This window comes from Podarcis liolepis (genome assembly GCF_965112155.1).
Source record: "Podarcis liolepis genome assembly, chromosome: 7".
In the NCBI taxonomy this organism is placed as follows: Eukaryota; Metazoa; Chordata; class Lepidosauria; order Squamata; family Lacertidae; genus Podarcis; species Podarcis liolepis.
Window position 1 is genome coordinate 72,590,298 of NC_139561.1, and position 24,920 is coordinate 72,615,217.

At 42.8% G+C, this 24,920-nt stretch overlaps 1 protein-coding gene across 9 annotated transcripts in view; it reads right to left on the reverse strand.

Moving 5' to 3' along the window:
* Window positions 1-24,920, reverse strand: part of EYA3 (EYA transcriptional coactivator and phosphatase 3) — a 51,431-nt gene that overhangs the window by 6,382 nt on the left and 20,129 nt on the right. For 5 of the 9 annotated variants that reach the window (XR_014528315.1, XM_083512314.1, XM_083512315.1 and 2 more), the window contains 14 exons: window positions 24,501-24,595; window positions 21,896-21,939; window positions 19,886-19,965; window positions 17,599-17,665; window positions 15,926-16,068; window positions 12,346-12,483; window positions 8,711-8,796; window positions 8,331-8,514; window positions 6,692-6,831; window positions 4,796-4,879; window positions 3,600-3,689; window positions 3,234-3,292; window positions 2,137-2,294; window positions 244-358 (listed from right to left, as the gene is read on the reverse strand). Coding sequence is in view for 8 of the 9 variants with exons in the window: in XM_083512314.1 (XP_083368440.1) it covers window positions 244-358; window positions 2,137-2,294; window positions 3,234-3,292; window positions 3,600-3,689; window positions 4,796-4,879; window positions 6,692-6,831; window positions 8,331-8,514; window positions 8,711-8,796; window positions 12,346-12,483; window positions 15,926-16,068; window positions 17,599-17,665; window positions 19,886-19,965; window positions 21,896-21,939; window positions 24,501-24,533 (1,421 nt within the window). In the remaining variant the exon portion in view is untranslated. The remainder of the gene's footprint in view (window positions 1-243; window positions 359-2,136; window positions 2,295-3,233; window positions 3,293-3,599; window positions 3,690-4,795; window positions 4,880-6,691; window positions 6,832-8,330; window positions 8,515-8,710; window positions 8,797-12,345; window positions 12,484-15,925; window positions 16,069-17,598; window positions 17,666-19,885; window positions 19,966-21,895; window positions 21,940-24,500; window positions 24,596-24,920) is intronic. The other 4 variants (XM_083512318.1, XM_083512319.1, XM_083512320.1 and 1 more) reach the window with 1 other exon arrangement.

Consider the following 24,920-nt stretch of genomic DNA (forward strand, 5'->3'; position numbering starts at 1 on the left):
TTTCTCTTGCCCAGCTCCCCTGGCCTTTACATTTTTGATTGGATGAAAGGCAATGCGGCCATGTGTTTGGGTACTAAGGCACAAGGATCTCCACTAAAACATTGTAGTTGCATCACAATTCAGACCCTATATTTCTACCCAATAGTGTATGAGACACATCACTGTAAAAAATGCATAGCATGTACCACATTGCACTAGAGCTGTAAATATGGCAGCTGGCAGAGCAGACACTTATCTTCATACCTTGACTGGATGAGCAGCAGGGACTTTAACGCTGTTCCCAACCAGGAATCTGTTAACATTTCTATGTCTTCCCTTAATCTCTGCAAAGCCTCCTTCTTTTCTGGGCTGAGAAGGGCTGCAGAATGCACACAAATTATATTAGTCAGAAAGCAGGAACATAAATATATCATGTAATTGGTTGTATCCAAACTAAGTTCTGCTCAGAGAAGACCCACTGAAATTAATGGACCTAAGTTAGCGATTAAATTTAAACAGATCTGAGTTTGACTCACATTGGATACAACCCTATGTTATCGGTGCAATCAGAGCAAGGGCCCAACTTTGTGATTTCTGGATTCACTTCATTTGGAATTGTTTCAATACAGAAATAACATTATGAAAATGTCAAGTGAAAGATTTTCAACCCCAACATTTATTCATTTTGGAATTTATAGGTTGCTTTTCTGCGCTCCAGATGGTTTGCAAATGGTTACATATAAAACATTCCACATTGCACAAAAACAATCTTGCTCTCCATTAATGGAACTCATTTTTGAATTGCGCTCTCACAGATACTTTTATGCTAAAATACAGTGATAAATAACCTATTGTAAAAAGGTGAAAGATCTCTGAGTAATCTGTTTTAAGAAAAACCCTCTTCACCAATGTGGGAATAGGTACTTATTTTATAAAACAGAGGATTTCACAGACATGGATTAGCTATCTCTTTTGCCTTCAATATGTCTTTCAATCTAGACAATTCAGATATCAAACTGTTAAGACAATCCAGTTTATCCGGTCTGGACAAAATGCTAAGCCATAGTTTAGCATTATGAGGATGAGTTGCTGCAAGCCTCGGGCCCTCATGTGCATGGCTACAAGAAATCTAGAATCTTTCCCTGATGTTTTAATCACAGCGTCCTATGTTGTCCAAACTTAACAAACTGAGGTTAATTTTAACTCTTGTTTGTTGAAAGAAGCCTCATTCAAACCATATTTTTAAGGGCCAGATCAGTTTAGCAAACCATAGATAAAATTAATCATTCAGAGTTTAGTGTTTGGATGACATACTAAACTGTGGTTAATCAAAAACAGAAGCCCTGCAAAAGCTATGAGAGGCTACTATATGTGGTGCCAATGTAAAATCATTTAAAAGGCCTGGGAAATGACATATAAAGACTTGAAGAGAATTTTGAAAATGATTTTTGTTTAAAAAAAACCTGAAGCTATAACGTTGAGATGTACAGGACTTGATGGGCTTATGGAGCAAAAGACTTTGCCCCTGTATTTGAGAGTGGATGCCAGGCCAGTATCAGCCCACCCCCAAAGAAGGATAAAGAAGACTGGTAAAATAACAGTGAACTATGCAGGACAAATTGGATAATTTGAAACCCAAGAAAGAAAGAGAACTTTGATTTTTTTAAAAAGGGAAATGTTTAATGCATATTTTTTTAAGCTTTGTGTATAGATTTCTACATTAGTTGAACTTTTAAAAGTCACTTGCAATAAGATGAATAAGGTTTTAAAATTGGATTGTTAAGAATATAAGGCTTTATGCACATGCATGAATAAGCACAAAACAATGGAACCAAGAGGGAGAGCAGATATTATGGTGAAGTATGGTGATATTATGGTTTGTATATACAGATGAGCTAAAAATTGTGGTTTGAAATTCTGTTTATGATTTTTTTGTTATTTTAACATTAATAAATTGCATTAAAACAAAAAACAAAAAAACAGAAGCCCTGGAGCGGTGGAATACAAGTCCCAGCCAATTTTCAGGGTTGGTTGGCTGATTGTGGCTCCACCTCTCCAACATGGAAGAGCTTAATAAAGTCAGAAGAACTCTACCCCTGCAGCCTAGTGCCTATACCCTCAGGTTGCAGCAAGAACATGGATGCTGCTCACACTCACCTACGACGTTGCTTTTGTATTTGTCATAGACCTCGCGCACCTTCCGATAGCGGAAAGCCAGCTTCCTCATCCAATCCACTCCACCCTGGACTCCCGATGAACCATGATTGGCGTTGTTTCCTGAGCCACTGAAGCCATCCGTGGAAAAATTGTAGTTGCTGAGACAGAAAATGTTGTATTTGTATTACACCTACTGGCAACTTCTACCTGGATCATTCTTAGATGGATGATTCAAGTCCTGTTGCATAACCCACAGCAGATCTCCCTGCACATGAAAATCCTCAGCTCCATTCCCTGCTGATCTGCTGCTCAGAAACCTGAATACCAGTTCTAATTTAGACTTTGTGTACTGAGGGTCTGATCACCTTATCATTATCACCGGATCAGGGCAGGTCCGCCCTGAGATCTACAGGCATAGGGCGGTATACAAATTTAATAAATAAAATGAAATAAAAATAAATACAGTGGTACCTCTCGTTAAGAACTTAATTCGTTCCGGAGGTCCGTTCTTAACCTGAAACTGTTCTTAACCTAAAGCAACACTTTAGCTAATGGGGCTTCCCGCTCCCACTGCGCCACCAGTGCGTAATTTCTGTTCTCATCCTGAAGCAAAGTTCTTAACCCGAGGTACTATTTCTGGGTTAGCGGAGTCTGTAACCTGAAGCGTCTGTAACCCGAGGTACCACTGCATCTTGGGCTCAGTTTCCTCTTGAATCTTAAGCCCCGACACCTGGGGGAAATATGGGGTTCTTCGTGGACAAGTTACCCTGGAATCTCTGTTAGCAAGTATTGTTTCTTGAGCTGCTTTCAGAAATGTCCCTATTTGAGAGGTCTATAAAGGAGAGACAGCAGCTCAGTGGTAGTGAAGATGTTATGCATGCAGTTCCAGTTCTAATACTTGGTGCCTCCAGTTTAAAAAAAAATCTCAGGTTGCAGGTGAAGGAGGAGGAGGAAGGGGGAACAGGAAGTCATTGTGACTGCTTCCTAGGTAGGGTGAACACAATGTCACCTGTTTCAAAGTCCCCTAAAAACACTGTAAGGGGTCCTTTCCGTTGCCACATTTTAGACCTTGGAAGCAACCAATACAAATGTATCACCTTAAATCTTGCCCATTGTCATCTGATGCAACGTCTTCTACATGAACTTGGTCACACTCCTGCAATAAGAGAAAATTAAGTTTAGGAAGCTCCCTTACACCAAGTTGCAAGGGGTTGGACTAGATGGCCCTTGGGTTCCCTTCCAACTCTACAATTCTGTGATTCTAAGACAGACTATGTGTCCATCCAGCCCAATTATGGTCTGCCCTGTGAGTAGGGAACTTGCCACTCTCCTAATGCTGCTAGACCTTCAACTCCAAGCGGCCTTAGCCAGAATAGCTAGCAGCAGGGCATGATAGGAAGTGTAGTCCAGTAACCTTTGGAAAGTTCATGCATTAAAACTGGAGTTTGGAAGAGAACACATACCTCTAAGTCATTGAAAAATAAGTGTGTGTCAGCAACTTCAAAAATCATTTCTTCCATGGTCAAACCAGAGCTAATCACTAGAGTTGGATCCTAGAAGATAGAATGGAAAATAGAATGGAAAAGAGGAAGAGGCCAGTATTAAACTGCATTGAAGTAAAATGAGTTATTTTAGAACATGAAGCTCATTCTACAAGGTGTGACTGGAAAGCTCGGTGAATGGTCACAGAAATTGGAAAGCGAGAAATATTTGAACATACAATCGGCATCGGAAACCCACAAAATGCTCACAATTGTGTACAGAGATGAAGCTATAACTCAAAAGACAGTGTATGAGTGGTTTAAGTGTTTTCATGAAGGGTGGCAAGCCATTGAAGATGACCCTCAGTCTGGCAGACCATCAACTAGCAGAACAGCGGCAAATGTCAACGGAGTTCGTGAGTTATTGATGCGGGATCAGTGTTTGTCCATCCGAATGATGGCAGAAGAACTGCATATTCAGCATGAAATCGTTACTGAGGTTACTGAGTTGTCCCACCCTCAATATTCTCTCGATCTGGCCCCACCGGATTTATTTCTTTTCCCAAAACTGAAATCTGCACTGAAATGGTGCAGATTTTCCAACATTTCACACACCCAAGCTGCTGTGACAAGGGAACTGAAAGCAGTACGAAAAGAGGACTTCTCCAGATGTTTCCAACAGTTCTACAAACATTGTCAACGGTGCATTGCATCAGAGGGGGCCTACTTTGAAGGCCTGTAAGGTATGTATGTTCGAATATTTTTCACTGTCTGATTTCTGTGACCATTCACAAACTTTCCAGTCACACCTTTTATGCAGAGCTGTCACTCAATGAAAGATACCCTACAGTGAACTCCTATGCATGTCAGAAGTAAATCCCAGCAAGTTCAATGGGACTTACTCCCAGGTCTATGGGACTGCGGCCATAGGCTTACCTAGGAGTAAGGCTAGGTCTGAAGCAAACCAAAAAGGAGAGAGAATGAGAGTGTGGATCTAAGGACATCCCATCTCTGTAACAGGGCCAGATAAAAAGTTTCTCATATTTCCTTCTGAGCACTATCCCTGATTCACTGCTACTAGAGTGCACACTTACTAGATTTGCAATTAGTATTTATTAGCTCAGAGCAAAGATCAAACAATTCAGAAGTTTTGCAGTAAAAGCAAAAACACTAGTTACCTTCCCGTATTTCTGGGCATATGATCCTGTTAGAAGAGAATGAAATATTATGATGGTCTCATCCAAGTCCCATAGGAACACTCGCTGAAGAAGAAAGGACAAACAGCAGAGGTCAGCTTGCTTTTGTTCAACTGCCTAGAAAGTTCCCCCACCTCCATTTTGGAAGCTTAAAGAGGACACCATAGATTAAGTCTGCTTTTGAAAAAATATTAAATGTAGCCAAGGGATGATCACCCAAAGAGGCTCTACAATAGGAGATTCATCAGAGTCAAAAGGAAGTCCTTCACACAACACATACACTATGGACTTACTTGCCACAAGGTCAAATATTTGCTACCACCTTGGACACCTTTAAAATGGGATTGGACAAAGTCAGGAAGAATAAGGCTACTAGTCGTGATGGCTATGTATTATATCCAGTTTCGGAGATAGCATGGCTCTGAATACCAGTAGCTGGGGAAGACTTGTTGGAGAGGGCTATTGTGCTCACGTCCTGCTTGGGGGCAAATGGTTGGCTTTTGAGAAAACAGTATTCGGAACTAGACAGGCCTTTGATCCGAATCAGCAGGGCTTTTCTTATGTCCCTAGGAGGGTTTTGCGTCTTCTGTGCAGGAATGATAATTGATGACACTGCATCATGAATGTAGAAATATGTTTATTAAGAGACACTGTCAAAGAGTCTGGGGCTTGAAGTCAGAGGCTGAGGCCTACCATAGTAAACCACTGTGAGCTGGGGTGTGACCAAGTTACAAAGCTCTTTTCAGTTCCAGAAGGTAATGTGTGGGCAACATCAGCTCCTCTGATTGGCAGGCAGAATGCCACTTTTCAATTGGCTAAAAAGTAGATGCCTGCCCTCTGCCTGTGCTTGGTCAGCAGGGTACCTTTACTGGGAGGTTTCTTTCATCACCACAGATGACTTCCAAGTCCTTCTAGTGAAGGAAGGTGAGGACAGGTGACCTCACCTAGGCCCGAAGTCACCCCCCACCAAAGCAGGCTCAAAGCTTTTCAAAATCATTTTCTCAGCAGCTAAGCATCAGAAACATTCCACTCTGCTGTAACAAAGGTAGAGAACAGTCCATTGTTTCTCAGGCCTTTATCATGCCTTCTGGCCTTGCTAAAGAACCACATTGCAACTTGCTTTCTGTCCGGGAACCATGCCAGAACAAGAGATTGAAACATATCTGAACACTCTGAAACTCCCCCCCCCCTTTCCTGGGAAGGGCGCCAAGAGTCCAATAGTCCCAATACAGCTTTCTGTTCATGCTCAGAGGAACTCATGGGGCAGGACTCTGGAAGGAAGAGAAAGGAGGAGGGAATTGGAAAGGGGTATATATGCTTGTGCACATGATTGTGAACTCGTGCATGCTTTTTGTGACTTCTCACACTTGCTCCTTCTACCAGTTCATGGATGGTAGAAATAAAAGCCTTTTCTCCGAACTATTCCTTGAGTGTCTGTTGACTCCTACTTCCCTGCTACCATTTTGAAGTGGGATGAGTCTATAAGTTACTTACTAAGCAGACAAGATAAAACCACACATTTTGTATTGGCAGTAATTCAGTTTTACATACTTCCATTTACATTTGTACAACTTCTATTTTATTTCATTTTAGCCATTTCAGTATTTGTTAGAGTAAGAATCACTTCTTTTTAAAGGGGCAAGGTGTGATTTGCCAAGGAATTTCAGCATTCTAAGTTTGTTTATGTTGCAGTTTAGTTTTGTCCAACTAACCTATCCTGTCTTACTTTTATATTGTTAAACTTTGCTTTGCAATAGTCTATGGACTAGAAACACAGAAGTTTGATCTGATCTACAATACCAAACACAGTGTTAAAGCTTTGGAGAGAGGGGAGGGAGAGAGCTAGAGAGAGATGTGTGATAATAGCTGGAGACTAACTTCAAGCTCATTGTCCTGTGGTGAAGAAGCGTCTGCTTTCCTCTTCCCCCTGTTTTTCCCAGTCACGCTTTTCCTGGACTGGTCCTCTACATCTTTACTAGCTGTCGCTCTCAGCAACGATGGACTTGTAGATGGGTCTCCTGGAAAAAAGGGACAGCACAGACTCGTTATTTTATGCCTCAATATACCAACCCTCAATACGTTGCATTTCTACAGCAGCTGGTATAACACAAAGAATAGAACAAAATGCAGAGTAATAAACATGGCACCCAAAACGACAAAGGAGGCAGCAGTATCACACACCTGGGAGTGAGAAACATTTGCAGGTGATACGAAACATAAATGAGTTTTAAAAAATCACAGTAGGCACCAGACCAGTATCCCAAATGTGAATCTCTCCCCACCCGCCACATTTCAAATGGTGGAGAAACCAGCTAGAAGATGGTCTTTGTGTTAGTATTTCACGCCTCCGATGCTGCAGAAGAGATTGGTGTAAATCACATGCCTGTCTGGGAAGAGTGTGGGAATGGAAGACAGTCTTATCTCTTCCACTGTATGTACTATGTACTGTACTTTTGCTTTTACTTCTGTCTGTTCTTCTTTCGGAGCTGGAGAGAGAAGATGCCATGAATCCTTTGTCTGTACATAGTGTGTAAATAAATATGTAGATTAGCTCTACGATGTCTCACGCTTCTTGCTGTGTTATGCTAGAAGATTAGTGTGCATGTATCATTTAATATATGTTGCTGAAGTGCACTGGTGTATGAAGGGAAATGCATTTTCCAGAGCTGCGCATACCGGAGGAAGCTCAGAGTTCGGGGGCTGCAGGGGCACCCCAGGGCGTTTTCCAACACTTTGAAGGTGGCCTAAGTGTTCAGGCAGGTTGAGGTGAGATAGGTATTCCTTCAAGTATCTGGGTTTCAATCTGTGTAGGCCTTTAGCATAAGACTTAATTCATACTCTGGGTCCCCCTTAATTAGGGAGCAATTCTGTGTGTCTCTGACACAACTGGATGGCAATTCATTGGCTACTTGATGGAAGATGTGCAGACGGCCACTCACTTGGATGGCTTTAAAGGGGACTAGATGAATTTGTGGAGGAGGAGGTGACCAATGCCTATAAGTCATGGTGTCTATATGCTACCCCAAGAATCAGAGGCTGCATGCCTTTGAATTACCGGCTCCTGGGTTCCGCAAGCAGAATAATGATTTGCCCTTATGTGTTTTCCATGGATGCTTGGCTTTCCATGGACTAGATGCACTGCAGGGGGTTGGACTAGATGACCCTTGGGGTCCTTTCCACCTCTACAATTCTATAATTGTATGAAGAACATGTATGCCACCTTGTATACCTTGGGGAAAAGGTGTGATCTGCAAATAATTAAAAAATAAAGTGGAAGTTGAGACCTTTTGGGACTGAGGGTTGGGGCAGAAGGCAATCAGTAGAATAGCAAAAAATAATTCCCCAGGGATAAAAACAAAGTGCATTAACCAGACCAAGGTGCAGTAAGACACAGCTTATTGTATAGGTGAGTCCCCCACCCCTTCACCCCAATATGTACACACACAAGCATTCCCATACAAGCAGCATGAGCATATAGGGGCATTCTGACATCGGCATCCTTTTCCCATCATATTACCAGAGGAATGTCTCTGCGCCGTCTGAGTAGGCACCATGGCATTTGGTTTTTCAGAAGGATACGTGGTTGTTGCTAAGGTGGGACTCTCTGTGCTGCTGTCTGCTGGTGCTACAACTCCAAAGCTTGAACTTGAGTAATATGGCTGGTATTGACTTTGGCCAAGAATTGTATACGTAGGATACTCCTATTCAAAAATAAGAGGGAAAGGGACAACAAAACAAAGTAAGTCTTATTCCAAGTAAACATGTCTTACTATTGCACTCTTAGCATTCAAGCATACAGTCTGAAAAATAATAAAAAGCTTTCTACCATTCAAAAACAAAAAGCATGGAGTAAAATTAAGTTTGATGCAGGCTTGTTTCTATGGGAGGAAACCATACCTGTTGAGAGATGCTGGCTACTGCTGATGCTGAAATATTGACAGCAGGTGAGGTGGTGGAAACTGAGTTGGCGTTGGTACTTGAAGCTGTAAAATTCAAACAGATGGCTATGTGTCAATCTGTTAGAAGTGCAAGCAGCAAAGCCAAAGGGCATTGGAGCAGGGAAACTGCAGTGCTGGCATTCTTAGCATCAACTGTGCTTTCCTTAATCAAAGGTGGAGTTTGCAAAGACTGAGCAACAATGCTGCCCCACAGACATCCTTTTCCTAAACAGGATGCAAGTGTCCTCAGTTCTGGAAGCAATGCTTTTAGGTTCTGCCAGATAGTAGTAGTTTTTTTATTTTTTTAAAAAAATCTACATGAAAAAGATTGTTCCTTCCATACATAAAAGTCAGGAAACTGTAACTTCAACTGCACAATATTACTAACAACAGACTAAGTTATCTGCATTTACCTTTCAGGAAAACCAGTGTGAAAAATTAACCAACATATTGGTTTCAAGTGGTCCCAAGTGTGAATAACACCGTCTGGATCCAAGCTAATCAATCATCATCTTCATCACTATAGAGAACTATGGTGATTGCCAATAGGATTGGAGCCAAAATAAGGCTACTGAAGAACATGCAAGTGATATCAGTGTGCTCCAGGGAACTCAGAGGTTTACAGAAACACAAGTCTTTATAAAAAGAAGCAAAACCAGAAACAGCCCGAGGAGGACTGAGAATACTCAATAGTCACAGAATGTTGTGTGAGCTGGAAAAGAAAAAAGGAAAGGGGCGGGGAGTGGAAAGAAGTACCATAGAGCAGCTTCCTGGCTAGAAAGAAAGAAAGAAAGAAAGAAAGAAAGAAAGAAAGAAAGAAAGAAAGAAAGAAATTGTTGATCCTCTTAAAAACTAGGGCCAACATATCATTAGGCATGGTGAAGCCAGCTGAAATCAAGGGGTTTAAGCATGCCTCACTCTATGCCGTATTTAAGCCTGGGTGCTGGGCTGAATAATTGTCCCTTTGCAGGAGAATTTCCATATTAAACAAACTGGCCATGAGCTGAATGTGAGAGGGGGCTCTGTCACATGCCACAGCTGAGCAGCAGCCATATAGAGATGCTCTTAATGGAGTTGAAGCAAACAATTTAATCCCCCAGAGTGAATGACCTACTTCATCAAAGGCAATAGAAAGTTACTTAATTCTAGGAAATCAGCTACATTAGCATCTGAAATCCTTCTGGGAGCTCCTTCCAGCTTGTGTGCCTCTTGTTTTATAGTAGACTGTTTGTGTGATAAGCAGAAAGCTCTCAAAGCTAGTTTTTTCCAGTGGTGCTGTAGTGCGGCTTACAATTCTTAATGCAACTGACAAAGAGAAAAGAAAAAGAAAGGTGCACTTAGGGGTGATAGCATGCTGTTGTTTTCAGTCCAGATCTACCAGCTGCTTGGCTGTGGCTCTCCTCATCTTGCTTATGTGACATTGTTCACAGCTTGTTTTTGATCAATAAGCCCGCTGTGCGTCACTAGGACATAAGATCTGGATGAAAAACACCCAATCTATCCCAGCAGCCTGCATTTCCATCTTATGGGCAAGCGGTTAGGTCTGCATTTCTTCCAAGGTCTGCTCAGTGATACCAAAAGTGAGTTTTTGAAATTCATGCACCCAGAGTACACACAATGTGCCAGAGTCGAGGTTTGGTTTCTTGTTTTGGAGGCAGCTGCATACTGGTAACCAGAACATTAAGATCACACTCTTCACTGCTGGGGTTTTTTTAATGAACCCAAGAAAAACCCTGTGAAATATGAGGATTCACACAAGGCCAGCTGGGTGAATACTAGATGATTTCGATACAAAACAGAGGTTATTATACTTACTTGAATGTGCTACAAAACTAAGCGTTACTTCAAAATCAAATGTAGACAGGCAGTATGATTCTGTTCATTTATATAAAACCTGGTTAGGGTCAAACTACATTTTACATTAGTTTAAATGCAGGCTTTTTGCACAAATGGCCAGTGTGAGGGGCCCAGTCCAAACGGTTATGGGGGAGCCCTGTGCCTGCCATTTGCAGTGGAAAGAAAAACTCCCATTTACTAAAATGGGAGCACTTTTTCTTATACAAACTGCAGGTGTGGGACCTGCTCCCCCCACCCCCACCCCTCCAAATCCAGATCAGGACTATATAAAGGCAAAGAGTTAAAAAAATAAATTCCTCTCCCACTCCATGCTAGGATGCTGATCTGGATCAGGGCCCCCACACTGTGTGTGTGGGAAATACCCTATTCTTAAAAGAATAGAGATGTAACTAAACCTGTTCATTGGCTCTTCACTTTAGTAGCTTGAGACCAGCAGCCCTCTTCCAGCTGAAGAGGAAGGAGGTGGCCAATTTATGTTCTAATTGAACTGTTTGGAGTGCAACAAACCATGATTCCCAGTCTGAACATAATACTAAGCCAGGGATCATTGTTTGTTTCCCCCAAACCTTTTCAGGGAGGAGCAAAGCAAACCCAAATTGATGAGTTCATGGTAATACGGAATACTGTGACATGCGAACAAGGTCAGTATTGGGGTGGAGCATAAACCATCACATGCAAATATGGATGGAAACAGGTCACTTGCTGCATGTGTAACAGTTCAAACAGTTGCGTATAGCAGCTCTAACAATATGGGGAGCTAATCATCTGTAAGTGAAATGAGCGTTAACCATATATTCCCACCACAATCTGAGGAAGGCAGCAAGTGGCTTAACTTGAGTCAGCCAGATACAGCATGAATGGGCTTTGGGCCCAGATACTCTCTCTTCTTCTTCTTCCTCCCTCCAGAATTTGTTGTTACATCCAAACTGGATAAGCTAAATGCCAACATAAAACAGATGGCCTGCAAACCATGGTTGGAACAGAGTTTCCAGTTCTAGTTGAGAGGTGAACCATGGTTTGCAGCAGTAGCTACAGTCTGTTTTAATTCAGAGGCAACAAGATACTATGGTTACTGCAAATCAGGCCATGAAGGAGGGAACTGAAGTGTATATGCAGCCATTGGCCGAAAAATAAGCAGCTTGTAGGAGATTCTCCCCTGTCAGAAAGTACTCTAACTGCCAGGTGACCAGGACTGCAGCAGTGTGGGGAGAAAGGACACATTGATCTCTGTCACTAGCTAGGAGAACAAGAGCTGTTGAAGAGCTATTTCCTTTCTTAATTGTTGCAATCTGCCACAGAGACCATTTGATCAACAGGTGGGGTACAAACCTTTAAAATAAAGAAAGTAATAGTTGCTAGCTCTTAACAACTAGGCTCCTATGCATTCTGATAGCTTAAGCCCAGTGATATTGGGAAACGAACACAGACATGCTGAACAGTGGCATGCATTTGATTTCTGTATCCCATTCCTCCCTTTCCCGAATAGTCACCCTCCTGCCTCTGCGAGAGTTTCAGAAGCACGACACAGTAAAATTCTCCTGTTACAGACAGCGGATCTCGGCAAATCAGTGAAAAAGGAAGGCTAACGGCAAGGTGGGTGGGAGGGAGGGAACCATGACTCACAAAGCACAGAGAAGCATGCACAAAACAAAGACAAAAACGTGCTGGCCTCTTCGCGGTTTCTAGACCGGGTTACAGGGAAGAGGTACGTAGATAAAAAACCATGCTGACCTTTACCTTGAATAGGATAAGAATAATGTGCTGGGCTGGATTGGCTTGTGGTTAACCCTGTAGTGCAGGTAAGAACACTGTGCTGACTTGGAGATGGAGTCTGAATTAAACCACTCTCAGGTTTCATACCTGGCCACAGTGCACCTGAATCAGATAAATTGCACCAGTTACAAACAAAATTGGTGGTGGTCAAGCCAGGCTTCCCACCGAGATCCTTTTTGCCTCAGAGTACAAGTGACAAAACCCATCACCTAAATATGGAAGGTGGTTAATGTGCAATTTTTGAGGCACAAGCCTAGAGAAAACAGCAAAGAGGAAGAAGACGGGGAGAAAAGCTAGCCAAAATTAAAAGAGGGAAAAGAGGTGTGGTAAGGTTAATTTCCAAGCCTTTGCGGGGGGGGGGGGATGTGCTGGCATTTCTAATGAAACTCTTACTAGACTGATGCTAAGGAGCTGATTGTCACCCTTTTGATTCCTGCACAGCACTACAGGGAGCTGGTTGTGTGGAGGATAATGTTACCAGCATTTGTTTCCGTTCTGAACTGTTTCCGTGGCACACTATCCACAGGAATATTTCACTGACACATTCAATGATAATTACTGCATGATGCATTTAAGATCAATTACCAAGAATATACATGAGAGATAAGCACAAGAGAACAGCACACACACTTGATGAAATCAATTTGAAAAAAAGGTATTTATTTTGCTCAAACTATCCTCTTGTCATGTACAAGAGCAGCTACACCCGACTCTCTGCTACTGTGCTCATCTGTAATCTTTTATCTATTGTCAACTACGTTTAAAATGACCCAGATTCGAGGTAACTCTTCAGAGAGAAGATCCCAGGTGTAATCCCTGGCATTAAACAGATCAAGTAGCAGTTAATGGGAAAGATCTTTCTCTGGAGAGATCCTGGATCCTGGCCATGATCACATGACAATAAGTCCGATAACAATGACCAACATCCCAGGGAATCTGCGAGAATTTCTAAGGCCTAATTTACGAAGCTGGTAAAAGGCACTCCTAACTACCAGAGACACCTGCACCTCCAGTGACAGAGCTTGATCTAAATGTACCCCCAGACTATGTACCTGCCCTTGAAGGAGAGTGCAACCTCATCCGGGGCAAACAACTGACTAACTTCCTGGACCCAGGAACTGCTCCCTCACAGAGCTTCCACCCTGCCAGGATTCAAGCTGAGCTTATTAGTCCTGATCAAGCCCAACACTGCATCCAGACACTGGTCCATGGCTTTCATAACCACTCCTGATGTTACAGAGAAATAGAGTTGGCTACCATCAGCATACTGATGACACCTCACTCCTAATAATCGCTCCCAACATTTTAATAGATATTTAAAATAGCACCGGAAATGCCATAATGCCCCGCAACATCCCATAGCTCAAGGGCCAGGGGCCCAAGAAACACTCATCCAATACTGACTTCTGGAAATAAGGTTAGAACTGCAGAACAGGGCCCCAATACCCAAAAGCTGATGAGAGATTGGGCAGAAAGAGCAGGGACCCTTCTCATCCTTTTTCTGATAAAGGTCATCCATCCTGATTCACTCCTAAAGCCAGATCTGAACCCAGACTGGAAGGGGTTTACATAATTCATAACCTCCAAGAATGCCATGTCTTTCTGTCTCAGAGTGTGCCTCTGAGGGTGAGGTCAAACTGCTGTGTTACTACCAAAGTGACCTCCCCGGGTTGCAAGCCTGAGCAGTGTGTATGGAGGTCCTGGGCTGTCCAGACGACAAGACCCTGTCTTGGCCTCACTGAGGTGGTCCCAAGGAAAGCAGCTTGGCTGCAGGAGTTGCCAGAAGAAGGCATACAAGGAGACTTCCAGCTGCCTTAGGGACTCTACTCTGGATTTGCACAGGGTTTACTCCTTGGCCTTTTCTTCTCTTGAATATATCCCGCAAGGCAGCAGAGGTTTAGAATCAAAGTTTCCCTTCTCCTAGATGGGCTACCTTCCTAGGTTGATAAGCCATATCTGCCTTACTTTCTTGAGTACTGTGCCCCAAAACAGGGTATTTGAGACTAAGCGGTAGGAGTTGTTAAATAATCGGTTGTTTTTTTCAAGAGAGGCTGCGCCACTTCCTCCTTCAAGGCGGCAGGCACCACCTCTTTATGCAAAGATCAATTCACCACACCCTGGACCCATCCAGTTATGCCCTTTCACACTGGCTAGCTTTAATCAGCCATGAAGGTTTGAGGGACAATGTGGCTGGGCATAAACTTGCATGTCACTGGGCTGCAAAAACTGAAAATGATCCCGCAAAACAAGGCTTGATGGAACTTTAGAAACCTGACTTGGAGCTGTGACAACCATGGCATCAAACTAACTATGGAGGTGCATGACTTTGACCTCAAAGTGCTCATCACAGTGGGTTTCCCAAGGGCTCTGGGCTCTGCCTAAAGTTAGAAATATCAACAGCCAATGGACCACCTTGAAGAGTTCCACTGAATGCTTACTTGAGGATAAGATGAAGGCAGCAAAGTACGCTGTTGCATCTTTGCTGCTTTCACCACAACCCACACTCCAGATGTCATCTGGCTTGTTTCTTAACAAGCAGCTCTCCAGTATACCAGGAGGCCAAACACATTCTGTAGTACCAGAGACTGCACTCAGGAGCAATTATATCAATGCCCTTCCACATCTTGCCATTCCACTGCAAAGTGAGAGTCTGGGAAGGATCACCAGCATTGACAATGGAGTATCAAGAATTCCATCAGAATCCATCAAGTATCTGGGGTTGGACCATCTTAATTGGTTCTCCACTCCTGTGGGGGGAACCTGGTACCATTAGCCCAAACTAAGTGTCACAGAACTGCCCACCCACCTTATTTCCAGGCCACCAAACCTGCCACCAAGGGCAAAACCCAAACTGAGGGTGTACCCTTCACTATGTACCAGGTCGAAGACATCTTGAGACAGCTCCGTGGTTGACATTGAGGTCATGAAGTCTTGAGTCAGACCACTGAGAGCAGCTTCAGTATGGATGTTGAAGTCACCCAGGACAATATTCCCAGGGTTCTCCAAAACCATGCCAAAGACCTCCTACATCAGTTTGGTAAAGAAGGCTGCTGGACAGCAGGTTGGGTGGTACTATCACAACAGTAACAGGACAGATAGTGCCTAGGTGAATTTCACCAAAGAAATTTTAAAAATTGCCATCAAATTACTAAAAAACTCTCTGCGAGCAGCTTGGTAAACCATTATGATAAAAAGTTAGTACGCTAGGGTTAACACACCCACACCCAAAATTAAGAATGCCAAATAACTTTAGAAAATGCATGATGCTTTCACATTCAATAATTCAGGCAATGAAGCAAGTACAGTTTCTTATGTAAGACTCATGTGTCTCATTCCAGAAACGTGTGTGGCTTCTTGCATTATATATGTAAGAAGAGCTGCTTGTCGGTTCCCCTGGTATCTCGTTGGACATTGTGAGAAGGAGAAGGCTGGACTAGATGGGCCTGATCCACAGCAGGGCTCTTCTTAGGTTCTTATGAAGGAAAATAGTAATTTACATACAGAGTTTCACAAAACGCCTTTTACTGTAAGAGCTCTGGCTTACCAAAAGGAGGTAGTCCGTAGGCTTGGGTTGTCTGAGGATAAACAGCGTATGTCTGCGACTGCTGCAGTGCTTGGTACTGAGTCTGACCAGAATAAGAGGCCATCGTTTCGGATACAGGTACAGAAAGAATATGTGCATATGGCCTGGTTAAGGAAAAGAAAAATATTGCCATTAAGGAATGTTGATAAGTAACTAGACAACAGGGTTGGGTAAGGGAGGGAGTGAAGAAGTTTCCCACTCCCAAGCTCAACCCGTCCCTCAACATATGCTCCCTATAGGCAGTATTACAGCAGAAAGAGAGAGTCTGCCTGGGGTAGTACATGGAATTGCCTCCCCTTTCTGGCTTCCTCCCGATAGCACAAGGCTGCCACAGGCTGCACACTTGCTCCTTTGGGGAGAGAGAGGAAACTGCTCCTCGCTTCAAAGCAACCTCGTCACAGCCAGGGAACTCAGGAGACAACGCTCATCTCTTATGACAGGCACGTGCAGCATTGAGGAGGTTGTGATATGTAATTCAATATCAAAAACTGGCAGTGATCTACCACCCTCCGAAGTCATTAAACAAACAAACGGATCTTTATTTCACAGTCAGAGCGCACAGGACTTCTCTCTCGCACGCACGCACGCACGCGCGCACACGCACACATACACAGCATCCTCACTCACTCACTCCACCTCTCTTTCCCCTACTGTTGCGTGTTAAAGCCCTTCCCTTGCTCAAACTCATGGAGCGCTAAGGGGGCTTTCCCCCATGTGTTTTGTTCTTTGCCTCCCTCACTGTTTGTGGAGGGGGGGGCTCCTTTCTTATTTATTTCTTTGCTTTTGAACTAGCAGGCGAGCAGGCAAGGAGCTTTTCATTCCCCGCCTCACCCCCTGCAGTTTGTCAAGCACGCAGGCAATGCAGAGGGGGCAGCAAGGAAGGAAGGCAAACCAGCTTTGGAAGGAGGCTCAGCTGGAGGAGGAGGAGCTCAGGCTTACATGAGACTGGCAGCAGCAGCTGCTGCTGCTGCGTCCAGCTGCAGAGAAAGGCTTTCCTTTCTCAGCCTGCGATCAACGAAAATCAGTCTACAGTCCCTGAGTCGATCGCGACTGACATCTTGGACATGGGGGTCTTATGAGATTCATGGTCTCTCATTGCTCACGTTCAGGCTTCTGGGGTGTATACACCCTCTAAAAGACAGGAGCATGTGGTCTCCAGATTGCTACATGCACTTCTGTCGCACAGAAGGTGTACACAACAGGCAATGGAGGAAAATATATTTCTAGGTGCAATGCATTTGCCCTCACAATTTAACAGGTATTTCTGACAGGGGAAGAAGGACTGTATGGTGTGCATTTTTTAAGGTCAACTCTTCCAAGGGGGGGGGGGAGGCAAGGCAGACCTTCAAGAAGTCATGCCCATGGCTGATTGCTCCCCATTCCCCATGTGAGCACACAATCCTTTTCATTGCAAGGACATGGTCTCTCCTGCCATTTAAAGTATTCTTTAGCTATGGGCAAAGTTGCTACAGCTCTGAGAGCGAACGCTGTGCTGTCAACGTAAAGTGTCTTAAGACAAAAACGGGGCCCACATCCCTTCATCGACCGAGGTAGTAGTATCTGTTGTGAAAGTGGAACCCTATTCAACACTATGGAGAAAGAAACCATCAGTTGAGCCAAACTATTCAACTTACTTTGCAGAATACATCTGTGAGGTATATTCATTTGATGACCTTGAGATGTAATCAGTGCATGGCATAACTGGAAAATATATAGAGATTGATAAGTACATGTAAATTATTTAAGAGAATAATAATTTTGAACATATCAGCGCAAGCATCACAAAGTTGTAATGTTCACCGTTGTATTTAGAAGACATATGCATTCCAGTGTAAATAATACATGGAAGTGGGAGTTAGGAAGTGGGAGTTTTCACCCTCCTCTCTCATGAGGGAATAAGGAGACAAGGGGAGCAGTGCTAGACCTTGAGCCTTGCTGTGACTCATTCCCAATCATCCAAGACATGGCTTAGAAGGCATCTGGGTCCACCAGATGCTGTTGGACTCAACTCCCCTCAGACCCAGTCAGCATGGCTAATGGTCAGAGATGATGGGGCTTGTAGTCGAGCAACAGGTACATGGCCAAAGGGTCTCCACTCCTGGTTTAAATGATTCTCTGAACTAGGCAAACATGGGAGAATTATTAAGCCAGAGAAGCATTACATAGAAAAGAAGGAATCACAGCAAGAGCTAATTCTAGCTGTGAGAATGTGTGTAGCAGCTCACTAAAATGAGCTACTTTTCCCAAGCTTTATGCCAGAGGAGGGTATTCAAGGACAGCTGTATGGTTAGTTCCACGTGTTCTGCATGCTGCGCTTACAGAAGTAACTGTATATTCCTCCGAGAATGCCCTCCTCCTATATTACACAGTGCTTATCTATAAGCAGGCAAGTCAGCAGGCAGTGGGGGTAAGTCCTAGAAATTACTTCTATAATTGCTTTGTATAATTAGAAGTCTTCAATATGCTACCATACAACCTTTTCCTTCTTTGGGCTGAGTATACACCACACATTTAAAACATATCTCCCCCACCCCCCAAGAATCCTGGGAACTGTGGTTTATCCAGCACAGAGCTGCAATTCTCAGCACTACAATCTACAGTTCCCAGAATTCTTGGTGTGTATGGTGTTTATTCTTAGAGTCCTATGGCTCTTTTCCTATGTTAGGGAGAGAACAATCTGGCTAGTGTGATCGCATAGCACTTCAACAATAGTATCTGAAACTCAGCACCTTCTTCCCAAGCTACCAGTTTGCAACTATACCTGCTATGGGCGTGGTGTGCCCAGGACAAGATTCTTCCCTATAGGTTACCTAAGTTTGGATGGGTTTACTATAATTAGTTGTGTTCCATAGGAAGCTGCCTTGTTCTAAAGTCAGACTAAAGCCCATCAAGCTCAATATTATCACCACTGACTGACTGTAGCTCTGCAGTGTTTCAGGCAGGATTCTTTCTCAGCCCTAACCTGGAGAAACCAGGGACTGAACCTGAAAACGTGTGCTCTACCATTCAGCTACAGCCCTTCCCACCATTGCCTTTAAGCTATGAGCAGTACTCTCTTGGTTAGATACCCAGGTTAGGACCAAATGCCAGCTATGGCTGAACCAGCAGGAGAGAGCAAAAGGCAGATTTGGTATGCTTCACCTGACAATGGATTGACTGTCACCAGAATGACCCAGCCAAATTAAAGGAGCAGAGAGATTTGTGAGAATACTGTGGTGGACAGCCCTTCTTAAAAAACAGTGTTAGTGGCTCACGGCTTTCATTTTCATTATTAGCATCCTAAGTTCTCTCCTGTTGCAGCAGGCCCTTGATATCCTTGCTCAGCAGCCCCTCACGAACAATGGTTTGTAAAGAAGGTGCGGGTGCCAACGTTATGCCAAACCTTGGCTTTATAAACCATGATTAGTGTTATACCTGAATTTAGCCTTTGACAGTCCTAGGGGACCTTCAGCCAGATGCTTTTACACCCTCAAGTGCACGAGGCAATGGGGCTAATACCATCTCCATCTGGTTCCTTTGTGGTTACAGAACAGAGAAAAGGGAAAAGGCTGTAGCTCAGTGGTAGAGCATCTGCTCTGCCTGCAGAAGGTCCCTGAAATCTTGGAGGAACCTAGACAATATTCAGTATATTGTCAGCATAGACAATATTGAGCCAAATGATCTGACTCAATAGAAGGCAGCACCCTATGTTTCTATGACAGAGAGAGGTAGTACATTTTCTTCCCCATTTGGTTTCACTGACAGGCAAGTTCAAAGGAATAGCTTAATGGCTCGTTGATTCAGGAAGCCTTGCATTTTTCTGGTGTGTGTGTGTAGATTCTCCTCAGAAACCTGGGAATTCTAAGGACTTGTATGTACAATTCAGGCACACAAACTTACCCAGTTCTTCTACTCAACTATAAAGATAAAGAAGCCACTTACTTTCATTGGACATGGACAGGTTTGAACCAAGGCTTGAGGATTCAGGTTTCTGATCACTATCGTCTGTGCTGTTCACTTGCCTGAAAGGATCAATACAGAAGCAGAAGCTGTTGCTTATCTCTGCAGCACAGAAGCACTGGCTCAATTTCAACATCAGGTCAAACTATAGCTTGCTCTCTAAGCACAGTTAAGAAGACAAACCAGAAGGGAGGAATCATTGCAAACTGAGTGTGGTGCCCTGCACAAATGGAGCTCCACTTGCACAAGGTGCCTCCACCTAATTTTGGGTAACACTTCTCCTCTGATGGTCCCACATGGCCCATCCCACACCATGCAGGAGGATCTCATACCATCTAGGAAGACTTGAGGGTGCATGTTCTGGGGGGCAGGGCTCCATGTTCTTCATTCCATTCCCAGTTTTCACAAGTGAAACCGTTGTGAAGTTAAATACTGTATTCCTTATCCCAGTTCAAGACAGAGAGCTATGTTTAATGCTGTGGTTGTGTGTGTGCAATGGAACTTCTTCCTCTCCTGTCCCCACAGCAACCCTCCACCCATCCATTTTGTGTTGTGTCTTTTAGATCTTGTTTTTAATCTGTTTACAGGGCTTAGTAGACATGAGGTGCTTTAGACATCACCATGATGGTGATAATTTTTTATTAGCACAATGTACAGCAATGGTTTTATTCCTAAACAAACATTTTTGGAATATTTGGTAGGTTGTGGGCTCTCCTTCCTTGGAGGTTTTTAAGCAGAGGTTGGATGGCCATCTGTCATGGATGCTTTAGCTGAGATTCCTGCATTGCATGGGTTAGACTAGATGACCCTTGGGATCCCTTCTATCTCAATGATTCTATGAAAACATGTGCTTTAACTGGGATCTAGTAATCATTTGCCTACAGCTGAAAATTGTGTATGAAGCTTAATTGTAGCAAGTATGTTTTCCTAGTGGGAGGGTACACATATGAAGTTTTCCCTTAGCTAATACTCCTGAAATGACTATAAAAACTCCAAGTTAGAGATAGGAAGGGTCATAGTAATAGAGCAACTGCTTGGCATGCAGAAACTCCTGGCTTTGATGCCTGAAGTGCTGGGGTGCCATTGCCAGGCAATGTAAACAATACTAAGCTAGATGAACCAATGTTCTGCCCTGGTAGAAGACTACTTTCTATGTTCTTGTGTGTTGTTAGAAGTGTTATTTGCACTAAGTATAATATGGAATTTGGGAGATTCCTAGATGCAAGTAAAGTAATGCTTTCAATAATTTTCTAGAATGCAACATTACACATAAAAAGCATGTGGGATATTGCATGCAGTGGCATCCTACAAACAGTTACACAGAAGCTATCTGAAAAACATTGTTTATTGTTATGAGAAGGAGCAATTGCAAGCCTAAAGTGTTCATGGCTCCCTCTTCCCTCCCCCTGTGTGGGCAGAGCCTGAATACTTCCTACAGTTTGAAACAAACCACAGCTTTCCATTTCAGAATATGGGAAACTGTGGTTTGTGCAAACTAGGATCAAACCATGGTGCAATATTCTGATTTTTACAAACCAGCCTCCCATACTCAAATAAAATAGAAAACTGCACTTCCTTGCAATCTCTTCCTCTTTCGTGCAAAGAGGAAAGGGGGTGGGGTGCACTAGCCTGAGGCTCAGAGATTCACATTCTCATAATAACCAACTAGGCTTTTTCTTGTACTGGGGCACTATACTCAATGGGACTCTCCCCCTCTCTGAATTTGGCTTCAGTCCCTACTTCATGAAAGCCTTGAAAACAAATGGCTCTTTTTTTAAGTTCCTGATCACCATCTGTGAAATGTTAATAACAGCGACCTACTTTGCAGGGTTGTTGTAAAGATTAGTCAAGTAAGATTTGTAATGTCCAACAGATACTAAAACGAAGTACAAATATAAACAGAGTAATAGCTCTCTCTTTTAAACAAAATATACAAAACCCCCACAGAAATCTGACAAGTGCAGTTAAAAAACAAATTCAAGAATTACACACCTTAACAGCTGTTCGCCTGATTCCTGCATCTTGGCTTTTTTCATCTGCAAAGAGAAATATATTCAGTGATATCAGGTTAGCCATGTCATAAATACAACAATAATACTACAAAGAAAGGGCTGCATGCTGCTGGTAGTAAATCAATATATTTATGTTTGCCTAAATATGAAAAATAGCATACGAGTCACAAAGGTCTGGCTCAGACATTACGGGGAACCACGATTAAGATAGCAGCCAAAGTACCCTAGAGCTATTACCCAAAATATCTCGTTTTCATAAATTGGTTTTTCCTATTTTGTAAATATGGTGAGGAATATGTTAAAAGCGGGATCTCCCATCCAAGTTCAGAGCCACTGGACCCTAACAAATATATGGGTAGTTTTACCCTCTTCTAGTGCCCTTACTGCCCTTTTCGCTTGTTGGTTTTCTTAGAATTTTGTAGATTCACACCTTTCTTGAGTGTTTTTGTCTGCCTGTAATATGTCTTAAACTGTGATCAGGCCTTTTGCTTGCCACAATGAAGGACAGAGAAAGGCGTGAGGGTGTGTTAAAACTTGCCTATTGTCTGAGGTAAAATTTACATTGCTCCACCCGCTTTTGCCTCTGGCATGTGGCCCCCAGAAGGGAATGTGGCCCTCAATCTGAAAACAGTCCCCCCCATGCCATTAATTATAGCTTGCCAATTCAGACTTCACATTAGGGCCCATGCTCCGGGGAATCCTCCAAAGTGAGCCTGTAATCATCTGCTTCTACCTTTCTCCTCTCTCTAGGGAAGTGAAAATGAAAGACCAGCCTCACATCTGGAAAGATCTGCCAATGCTTTGCCATTAAGCCTTGAGCTCTAACAAGCGCAGATAAGAAATTTTAATTTTCCTGCAAACCTGGCATGTGGCACACGTCTACAGCACTTGTAATAAGATCACTTAGCACGTTTTAACGATAGACATCTGTGCTGAAATAAACACTGGGAAGCGACATTAAATTATCTAGTCTGGGTTACTATGTCAATAAGAGGATACAATCTAACCTTTAATGTAGAGCACTTACATAAATGTTGCGCACAGCGCAGCCTAGAGGAGCAAGCGAAGACTTTGTTTTCTTCCACTGTTTAGCCAAAACAGAGCTAGCCACTTGTACAAGCTGATTTTAGTATTAAAAGTTCCTTCCTCAAATGAACTTCACTTGGGCAAGGGCCACAGCTCAGTAGGAGAGGATCTTGTATGCAGAAGGTCTTAGGTTCAATCTCCAGTTAGGACGTTTTCAGGCATGCCCCCTGCCTGAAACTGCTGCCAATCAGTGTAGACAATATGGACCAAAGTTCTGACTTAGTGTAAGGCAGTTTCTTGTCTTGAAACCACTGAAAGCCCAACAGTTTCCATGATCTGCTAACTCCCTACTGCAAATATTCTGAAAGCTGGAACTTTTTCAGTGAAAGTTTATCTTGTGAATCACCCTGCAATATTTGGATGAAGGGCGGTATATTATTATTATTATTATTATTATTATTATTATTATTATTATTATTATTCAGGTGGTGGTAGAAAAGCTAACAATATTTTTAAGGGGGGAACGCATACATTTTGTGGCAAACAGGAGATTCAGTGGTGGCTGAAGAAGTTTGCCAAAAAGTGAAGAATGTCAATACATTAAATGGTGTAAGGAAACATGACAATTTGGTGATCAGTCCCTACAATAATCTTCAGTTCCCAAGTTTAATTTACAAAGCTCTCTCTTGTTTGGAACCTCGTTGTCTTAGAGATCTGACATGATACACCTTCATAAGAATTAAAATTTCTCCTATGGCTCTTGCTAATATTGCCACATGTTGACATCGGCATATGAGTGTTCGCCACAGAAATCTCATCCTTTAATATTTCTATACCTCCATTCTCTTATCTGTGTTTCAAATTATGGACCTTCAGGAGACAGTATAAAGAAGTGATGGGATGAAGGTCAGATTGGGAAGCTATCTGAAATTCCTGTGTTGTTGTTGTTGTTGTTGTTGTTGTTCACTGCATTGAGCCCACAGTTTCACAATATGCTTTAGGTAGCTGCCTCTTGTATTCAGTTGTGTACAAATGCAAAAAGAGCTATTTTTGAATGAAGAATTGCCCCAAAGCAGTATTTATGGAACAGAAGGTATACCTATAACTGTGATGAATACTTGTTTAGATTTATGAGGCAAACGTTTTTTGCATGCATTTGTATGCCAGAAGTTCCCAAGTCAAATTTCAGCTTCCAATCGTCAGCAAATGTGCACTCAAGATAGATACAGTTGAATTTTAAAACTTTGTTTTCCCACAGCATCACAGAAAATTGAGATTAAAAAATAATGCTGAAATGACTGCTTCTAAAATTTCTTTTCTGGCAAAAATAAATTCATTAAAATGTTATCAATGAACTGTATACATATCAATGAACTCTACAAATATACTGCCTATTAACCACTGGGTTCAGATATAAAATTCTCTACTTCTTTTGTTTTCTATTCCTGCAAGCCAAATAGGACACACAATCAATGTATCGCACTTCAGAAGACTCACTCATTCACGTGAAACACAAATAGGTTTGTCTATAGCTATTGCAGTTTCTCTTATATACTCACAGGCTGTTCCGTTAAATCTTGTACCTCTTCCATGGATGTCTTTTCAAAATGCTCCAGTGGGCAGAATGTGTGTCTTCCTCTGCTGTCTTCAAAGTCTGGAACAAAAATGGCCATAGCTTTATGTACTTTTGGAAGTGCTTATCATCTAGGCTATCAGAGACTACACTCATATCTAATGTGACAGTTTTAAAAACAAAACAAAACAGGTGGGCTTGCCCAAAACAAAGAGACACCACATTCACGTAGGGGAAACAGCAAAGATTTACCATTAAGCCCCAAGGTACAATAGATAGGGCAAGATAGCAGAGACTTGTGTATGTGTGCACACCGCGGCACGTGGCACATTTCCACAACATTTCCCTTGCAACATAGCCTGCACAAAAGACAGCATTTCCAGTACTTCAGAAGAGCCACGTGTGG